The 9,631-nt window shown below is 37.3% G+C and overlaps 1 protein-coding gene across 1 annotated transcript; it reads right to left on the minus strand.

Annotated features, from left to right (window-relative positions):
* On the minus strand, positions 1 to 9,631 carry LOC139984049 (R3H domain-containing protein 4-like). The gene is made up of 7 exons (XM_071997713.1): positions 9,471 to 9,631; positions 8,199 to 8,338; positions 6,477 to 6,598; positions 5,647 to 5,845; positions 4,616 to 4,701; positions 4,112 to 4,253; positions 1 to 3,314 (listed from the first exon to the last, which is right to left on the minus strand). Exons 1-7 carry the CDS (start codon positions 9,539 to 9,541, stop codon positions 3,211 to 3,213), a joined length of 864 nt encoding a protein of 287 aa, XP_071853814.1. The 5' UTR covers positions 9,542 to 9,631; the 3' UTR covers positions 1 to 3,210.

The raw sequence follows: 9,631 nt of genomic DNA on the forward strand, positions 1-9,631 counted from the left end.
TAAGACGAAACAAAAGTTATTTCACTTCCTTTTCACGTTCGACGTTTATTATAAAGCTCTTGCCATTGACCATTCAATACTTTACATTTATATCAGCAGATTTGTCTGTGCACTTCAAAACATTAAAAACTAATTACCAGTAATTTAAAACCACGGTCGGCTCTATTAGGTACAATGGCAACATCTTTACGTTCCAAAAATATTTGAGAAATTCCTTGACACTATTTAAAAAATAATGGACAGAGACATTTTCATCCAAAAAATCGACAGGTCAATCTTCTTTTTTTTTTTAAATATTGTTATGATGATTGTCTATAGTACACAATCCAAAAACAGGTAAACTAAAATAAATAGATAAATAAATAGAAAATATCACAACAGTCTACCTTACATTAATTAACCCAAACCAACCTATCCAAGACTGAAAGCATAAACAAGAACTTCCACAGCAAAAGAAGAATCTCTCTAAAGCTTCTCAATTTTCTATGAGGGCCAGGGACAAGAATGTTGGTTCAAGCAAAGAGCCCAACAGTAATCCAGACTTCACTGTACCTACATTAAGTTATGAGCAGGGTATGCCAGTATAGTTCTCAAACCACTGGCCTTGATGGTCTGCACACCCGATCAGTGCAAGATTGTTGGGCTTTTGTTTTACAGCCGGAGCAATGTTCAAAACATTACCAAAGCGAATAACATTATAGAACAAGTATATTAAAAAAATATTTCTATATTTAGTAATCCTAAAGCGAGTTGCCTGGAGGTTTTCATATGCAGCCAAAGGCCGTTCCTGACCAGTACAGTTATTACAGTACAGTATATCTCTTGTCGGTTCACAAAATATATCTGTTGCATAACCCATGAATACTCTTGTTATAGCAACTGTACAGTAACATAAACATGTCTCGAAAAGTTCACAAGAATGGCTAGAAAATTTTGAAAAACTTTGAAACAAATTTTCAAGTTACTTGGCAGCTTTAGGTTATTAGTTTGATATGATTTTTTAATTTTATTACAAGCTCTTGTGTTCACAACTTTTCACGATAACATATATTGAGCTAGGCAGTTTTCCATGAAAGCATTGGTACCAACAAACGATGCTTCTTGTTTGCATCACATTAAAACAATCAGAGCATTAAACAAAGAAACATGCACACATTTAGTACTTCTCTTTTGGGGTAGGGGGGAGGAGGGGGAGAGAGGGGGTTTAACAACCTTGCAAGTATCAAGGATTAAGGTGAAGATGGGGAATATTGAAGAGATGCAGACATTTTTTGGGAGAAGCAGAAGAGAATTGTAACCTTTTGTGTCATGTGGCTTAACTTGTTTCGATAATAAATAAATTTTGGTTTGATCATACCAAAAAGGCTTTTTATAATTACATACTACTTAATTTATGCAATTATCAATTTTGACAAATTTGGCTACAAAAATTAATAGCCATATTATGAATTCCAATTATGAAGACTGACAAAGCGATGCCTATGGTTCCCTACATTCATATTATTATAATCAGGTACTTCCTGTTTTGCTTCTAGAAAACCTGTCAACCTTGAAAGAGACGGTTTAAGACTTTGACGAGCATCGGTTTCTGAGTATTCGTAATGGAATTGTATAATAAAGCTTAAGAATTGTAACCTTCCTGCACTTGTATTCTCCCAACACACTTTAATGTAAGGACACACAATTTTAAAATGTCTAGATTCTGGGGTTGGAGTCCATCGGGACACTCTCCAACCATACGAGGCGTATGAAATATATTCTGAGCTTGGATTTTCATCAGAAAGTTTTACGACGTACAAGGATTATTACACGTCTTGAATAGTCCAGCTTCTTGGGAACGGATTTTTTTACATGGATGGAGACCTTAAACATCTTGAAAACATGTAGTTTCTGAAGTTGGATGCTACAAAACACTTTAAAACCACAAGGTGTACAACACATCTTTAAATCTTAAGCTTCTCAGCTTGGGTTTAAAGCCTGAATTTCACCACAACCACTTTTAAGAGACAAATGGACTCAGAAGTACTAATTATCATTAGTTTTACAGCTTTTACCGCCAAAGTTTGCTTCCAACTTCAAACACATACATTTAATGCTAAAACACATGTTTAACATCCAGCATACCAATTTTGGTTTTTACCACCAGACTTTTAATACATAGTGTGTAGAAATGCATGGAGTACTAAACATTTTATCATTTTAAGTTTCTAAGGTGGGATCCTACAACTCAAACTCTTGTTACACTAACACATGTCCTAATGTCCTTCAGAGGTTGACCGGTTCCCGGGTACATTTAATAATCCATACCATCTTTAATATCTACCATTTTTACTCCTTGAAGCTGTTATAAATATGAAATATCATTATCGAGCTTGGATCCTCCGAATAAACAGATGAACAGTTTTTAATAATAAATTACACGAAAACTGTAACATTTGTTTATGGATAATAATAACAGCAACATGAAGACGAGAGCCTCTGCAAAATATAATACCGTTTGGACAAACATTTATTACCTCGGTTCTAACACTACGTTACACTGTACACCAAAGACAGTTTCACGAATAGCAGTGGTATTACCAAGTGATAAGGTGGGTGGAGTGATCCAGTTAAGTTACAGGCCAGACAGAAAACTCAAATCACACCAAAATGGCCCCCCATCACTCCTCTTCTCATAGTTCTCTTCCACCCTTTTTTCTCGACACCTTTCTGTCTTTGTCCTTTTCCAGTTTACTCCCTATCCCCTTCCCTTAATCCTCTCTTTGTCCCTCAACTGTTTATCTCCTACCTCTCCTCTTCCCCTGTTGGTTTCTTTCTTTCTTTCTTCTCTCCATCCCTTGTCTACTAATCCCCTTACATCTATCTCTTTGTGTTCACCATGCTCATTAACCTGTCTGTATTCTGTGCGTGTTTTTGTTCCGTCTGTTACTGTTACTTGTCATTTAGCCTTTGAAGAAGATCCTGCTAGGATCGAAACGTCAGGCCAAATTACTTTTACACATTCTCTTACACAGGCTCTCTAGTGGATAAGCAGTTTGCTAACAGTTCTATTTGATTTTGATTTAGTCAAATGTTATCAGATCGTTGCTACCTCGCTGCCCTCCCCCCCCCCACCCTTTTTCCCCCTGACAACAATACTGCCATATAGCTAAACATCTATAGTAACATGATAAGGTGAACTTCCTAGTGGTAAACCTATGTTACCTATTATTACCTCACCGATTGAAGGTAATCGGAGAGACACATCAAAGGCGGATGGAAAGAATCCTTCTTGTTTTCTACTTTGGTCTGACGGACACCGTTGCAATTATAACCTGGAAAGACAAAGATGAGGAGAAATTTGCATAATTACTGAAACAAACAACATCATTGGATAGACAGCATCATGTTGAAACCAGATATTGCTTAATTGTTCAACTCTGTGTCCAATTCTGAAGTTTTTTTCAATTTATCCTTGAAATAGTATGGGAAATGATTTGTTAAAATTGGAAACAAACCAGCAGCCAAAAAAAAACAGAAAAAAAAAAGAGAATAGTTGTTTAGTTTTACTACTTAAGGTTCTACTTTTTTACTAATAATTTTCCTTCAATGATTTCAAATACATTTTGAAAAGAAAGATGTTGTAAAAGATTGGTTTGAGCATGTTTCAAACCACTAACCGAGGGTTTACACAGATGTTCTGATTTACCAACTGGGCTTCCAGCCTAACGCTAATGTTGCATGAAGGTATCATTATCGACATAAGGCAGGATAGCTGTGAAAGTAAGGCACAGGCCTCTAGTTTGGATTTTATTAAAGGAGAACGTCTGCTTTGCTGATCTCAGGATTCAACAGACCCGCAAACAGAATGAGAAACAAATCGAAATCCGACTGACGACTTTGTACGAATTAAAAAAAAAAAAAACTGGGAACACACTGCTCATGTACTGCAAAAAAACCTGTGTAGAATGAAAGATTTGTAGTGTAACCTGTAATTAACATAACATACCTTTAAAGTTTGCATAAAATGACAATGTTTACTATCACACAGAGATGGCACTATATGACAACCCCCCCTGTAAGCATTAGCTAATCCACTCTTTTATTCTCTACTTCCTGACGGTATACTTACTCGCTGAGTTCAAGTCAAGATATTGGCTGACGGCGTGGAGTAGGAGTCGCTCGTAGTTATTTGGCAGGTTTATTATCCACACAGACTGAGGGTCCTCGGAAAACCAGCTGACAAGCTGTTCCTCGTGGTTCTCTAGGGAAGCCTTTGAAACAGAGAGAAACAGAGAGATTGCTCCTGGTGACTTACAGCAAAATAAAAGTTGATAAACAGGAGGTTAAAATTGAAAACTCTAAGCCAGCGGTCCACAAACTTTTAGGACCACGACCCCAGGAGCTTCCAAAAGGACTTTGTCTCGACCCACCCCTCAGAATAAAATCTCAGGATGCATGAATGCTACCTTGGATTTTGGCAAGCTCTGAAAACTGTTGATAAATTTGGCATTTTCTGGGAAAAGTCTTCTGACCCACTGCAAACTCAACCCAAGAGTGCGGCCCGGGAGCTTATCGACCATCTCTGTAAACGACTGGTGCAACGAAAAATTTGACTGTGACTTTGTGATATTACCTTTGGAATTTGACGCCTCTTCAAGAACGCCCTCAAACGAGTGTTGATCCTTCTGTAACAGTCCAATGGAGTGTATGCAGGAAAGGCTGAGATTAAAATGAAATGATAATAATGAACTGAGAACAATTTAGACAAATACTTTAGGAAAAGGATAGTGGTTTAATAACCAGATTCAGTCAAATTGACAATCATGCCATCACAGAGGTATAACCAGCTTGGGATGGGTTTGGAGGTGGGTTAAGTGAGTAGGGTAAACCTCACTTAACCGACCCTTGATAACCGGAAGCAGTATTATACTCACTTTACAGACACATACATGTAGTACCCAAACTTGATATGCTAATGAACCAAGTTCTGAGTCATGAATATGCATAAGCACAATTGTCTGTTGTGGGATAAAAGTGCAACAAAGCAAGAGGGTGTCTGTACGCCACAGTTAACTTTTTAAGAAATCTCACAGGCTACCTCTCTGACCAAACCTTTTTTTTTTTTCTTCTGGAGATTATTCAAGTGACATTTTTATATTTTACTCAAGAGCATGACATGTAATGTACGATCTGATAAGCCGATTGCAACAAACACATTTGTTGTCCTGTCAAACCCTAGCTGTGCATAGGTTAAAAAATGGGTTAAATCACAAACACATTCATGATCTGCTTGGATTACCTGCTTACCATCTCAGGCCTCGAAATTTGGGCTATTTATCGGTTAAATGCCGGTGGATTTTTCCTGTTGCCAGTGAAAAAAAGCAAGGCACTGGCATTTCTCTACCATTAGACATGTAGAAGAAAAACACATGGTATTACAGTCAGTTAACAATATGTCAGTCAAAGAGTCCTACCTAAATTAGCTGCATATTACAGCTTATCATCAGCAAAAATTATTGGGCTACTCTCAAAAAGCATGTGAAAGCTGTAACTGATCTGCAATGCAGTTCAGAAAAATTGCCAGTGAGACTTTGAGATTTTAGCCAGTCATCAAATGGTCAAAATTGTGAAATTCTAGGCCTAAATCTCAAATCTCCTTCCTACCTTCTCTTTTGTCCTTTCCGTCGAGAATCAGGAAGTCCTCGTCGTCTACGGTCTCATCTTCATCTCTCTCATCGTTCTCTTTCCTCCTCTGCTCCAGATCCACCTTAGCTAGAGTACCGCAGACTTCCTCGTACTCATCAAGGTTCTCAAGATACCGGTCTTGCTCCTCGCCGGTCTTGTTGATAAATTTATTCCAGATCTGTATCAGAATAAATTACATCATGAAAGGAAATAAAGATTTAATCTTAACAACAACAAAATTTCAAAAAGAAGAAAATCCGGTAAGAAATCCAAAAAATTCTATTGATCTTACAAAACTCGTTTCGACAAGTATATTTTGTGCTTTGGTCTGGGAATTCTACCAAACCAACCGTACAGGCAATACAAGCAATTGTTAGCAACTGTGAGGAAAGTACTTGTGGTGAGTGCAGCAGGACTTTTTTGAAAACATAATTCATGTTACAGTAGTTCTACTTATGTGTCCATATTGCTTGATGAACAAGTGCCTTGGAAGGTACAGAGCATCAAAAATCTCATAGTTCAACCCCCCCCCCACCAGACATCCCCTTCCTCAATACTAACTTTTATGAGTAAAAAGAGGCTACATCAATTCCCTCATCAAATGCAGCCAACCTGCCTCAAAGAATGAAATTTTCACAACAATTGACACATTTTAAAAAAAACTGACAAAATATGCACTTGATATATACTTGATAAAAACGAATGCTTATAATTCAAAGTTTTGAAAAACCCTTCTGATTGATTTTCTATTTTGAAATAAATGCATTTTACAAGCTCTTTCTGATCTTGCGTTCTACTGCCTACCATACCTCCATGCTCTCTTGATCAGAGAAGAGTTTGTCAAAGCTACCAGATGAAGATGACACAAACTCAGAGAAACTCTCTTCGTTGGAGTACTCCTCATTCTCCACCAGATTGAGTAAAAAGTTCGCTGTAGAAACATACATAGATTAAAAGAAATGTCACAACTATTATGAAATAATGCACATTTATGAGGAGTGATATGATAAGAAGGTATTTCATTCTTCACCAAACATGTAGCACAACAGGCAACGATAAGCAATCACACAGTCTTACTGTAGTCAATGAAACATAAAATATACATGTGCAGGGATGTGCCCACGCTAGGCGGCACTGGGCGGCCCCGCCCAGCACTAAATATTACCGCCCAGCACTGTCTTAAAAATCGTGAATCCCGCCCAGCACTATTTTCATCTAAAATTCCGACATTCCTAACAATATATTCAACAAAAATTGGGCCTAGCCTATGCCAAAATCATACAGACTAATAATGCATCAGTTACGCATGCGGGAAACATTACTTACGGCTCTCAATCGGTCCCTTGTAAAATCTCTTTGACACCAACTAATAACTTTTACCAGGTACGTAATATATTTCACTACAAAAAAATTAAAAAAAGTGAATTGTTAACCAAAACTAGTACTTATGTATGTGCTTAAAAAGCTACACAAGTGCTTGCATTTAGCATCTGAGCACCTTCAAAAATCGAAAAATTTCTCAATGGGGAGGGGGACATCCCCTCCCCCTTAGACCCCTCCCAAGGTATACCCGGCACTCAGGAAATCCTGGGCACATCCCTGCATGTGTTTGTTGTCCTTTTACACAATTTTCAAAAAAAAAAGATTACCTTCACATTTCACAAGTCATATTCTGAAAATAATTACAGAGAACTTCAGTTATGAAGAAAAAAGTCTCTTAGCAAATCGGAAAATCAAACTTTAAATTTCTCACGATTATTGACTGTTTTGTGACTATAAAGAAGTTTTGAAATTTTTATCACACAGTAGGTTCCAAAGACACTGAGACAGCAAAAGTATAGCTGTAAGTTTGTTTGCAATCATGGCCCCCTTAAAGCTTGTTTTAAGGAGATAACATCAAATTCATACAGTAGCAATCATTTGATCTAGGATATATATTGAACAACCTACTCAAAGTGAAATTTTGAAGATGTAATTACAATCCAGCCATCTTTCTCACCAAAAGTTTTCAACCCAAGAAGTAAAGGTAAATGATTCTTTTTTTTTTAGAGCACTTTTTTTTTTGTGGATTTTTTTTTTTTTTTACGCTTTATAAATCATAAATTATTATTATATCTCAGTGAAACGATGCATCGAGCTTGTCTAGAATTTTTATGTTTTCAAGTGTTGATGGTTCAAATTTTACCTGATTTTTGCTGATATTTTTGCTTGCCACTTGCTTCTAGGAGTGCTAGCTCAGTGGTTAACGCCGGTGCCTTTCAATCATAAGGTCCCGAGTTCAAGTCACTCCAAGATTAATGTATATATCGTCCAGTTACAGAGTTGTTGACAATTGACAATTCATAACCATGGACGTTAAATATGAATCTAAGAGACTAACTTCGGTCAGCTTGCGGTTTTGATAAGCCAATGATGGCTTCTTCGCGAGTTCCCGCTTGCATGAGGATCTAAAGTTCATACATACATACATGCTACTACTGTACTGTGAGCCTGACCACACACAAAGTAGGAGCATATATGTAACTTCTTACTGTTTTCTAGTCGTCTTCTCTGCCTAACACCATGTCCTTTCTTCACTGTTGCAACCACTGTGGCAAACTTTCGGCCTTTAAGAGCAGACTGAGTCTCACTCTGGTTTTTGTTATCATTTTGAGCAGATGGGACCGGAGAACTGTAAAAGAAACCGTTGATGTTATTTACACAACAATTGAAGATTAAGATTATAATTCTGACATTAGTCTAAATAGGCCGACGTGAGACACATTGGCCGCGGACTTGTATTGACCAATGAAAATTTGCAATTTACATTTAATTAACATTAATTAATAATAAACATGACATCAACAAATGTTGCCAAGCATTGTCAAATTATTGAAACACGGACGGAATCCTTTGGTACAAAACATTGTCAATCGTTTTTATGTCTACATTATGTCACTGTGAATAGATCCTTTATGCACAAAATCTTTCAGGACAAAGAGAATATATGGTATATAGTATAAAAACAAGATTGAGGGTCACTTTATGACAAATTATTTGCTTGGTAGCTGAAACTAGGACTAGGAGCTGAAACTAGGTCCTGTTTAGTATCTTCTCTTCACAGATCTACACAGTATAGCTGACCAGTGCATCTACATTTAACTTGAGTTTAACCAGAATCATGTGCAGTATCTTTCTGAAGGGAATAGTGTCATTCCACTTGACATAAAACTATGACAATGACATGGTTATAGTCTCAGTGTAGGTGGATTGGGGTTGAGAGTGGATCATTGTTTGATTTTTCATGCACAGACTCTATCTTGGGTGGGTTTCCATACATATGACCTTTCTATTATAACCACTATGTTGATGACATAGCCTAACTTAGACTAATCATACTGGACCTAGCCTAGGTTAAGCCTAATTTAAAGTAGGCTAACTAGACTTTGGGATATTTGGGGGGTGACATTGTAGTTGATCATTGTTGTTGTTATTTTGTTACCAATACTTGGCAAGTTAACTTGCACGGTAGTTGGCTCCATTCAAGTAAAAATGGACGAAAAAGCCAATTGCTAGGCAAGTAATAACTAAGGGATACGTTATAGTACGTAGGCATAGCTTTGGCCTAAGTTAATTTAGATCTAACTGCTGTTAGGCTTCGTGTTGTGCACATATTATTGAGATGGTAAAGTTGCCTGCACAATAACAGCAGCTATTGTAACGTAGACCTAATGTCCGGGTAGTTGCTGACGTCAAACTGTTTGATCAATTTCGAGTGTCGAAAGCACTTATATTATTAAGAAAATATAGCCATATTGTTGTACCTGACTTGCTGTAACGGGGAATTAAAACCTCCGCTGGAAGACTGTTTCTTTTCAGCGCCTTCTTCGCCCATCTTTTCGGATGTTTTTATCTCTGTGAATTAGGGACCTAAAAAGTGCAGTAGGCTATTCGAGGTCAGTGGCGAACTGCAAAAATCTAGATA

This window comes from Apostichopus japonicus, chromosome 2 (assembly GCF_037975245.1).
Source record: "Apostichopus japonicus isolate 1M-3 chromosome 2, ASM3797524v1, whole genome shotgun sequence".
In the NCBI taxonomy this organism is placed as follows: domain Eukaryota; kingdom Metazoa; phylum Echinodermata; class Holothuroidea; order Aspidochirotida; family Stichopodidae; genus Apostichopus; species Apostichopus japonicus.

What these genes read in the sequence shown, in the direction of transcription:
- LOC139984049 (XM_071997713.1), bottom strand. Translation starts at nt 9,541, where the DNA reads ATGGGCGAAGAAGGCGCTGAAAAGAAACAGTCTTCCAGCGGAGGTTTT. An exon ending in CTGATCAAGAGAGCATGGAG is followed by an intron (nt 5,846 to 6,476) that starts GTATGGTAGGCA and finishes ATTCTGATACAG; the next exon opens with ATCTGGAATAAATTTATCAA. An exon ending in CGGAAAGGACAAAAGAGAAG is followed by an intron (nt 4,702 to 5,646) that starts GTAGGAAGGAGA and finishes TTTTAATCTCAG; the next exon opens with CCTTTCCTGCATACACTCCA.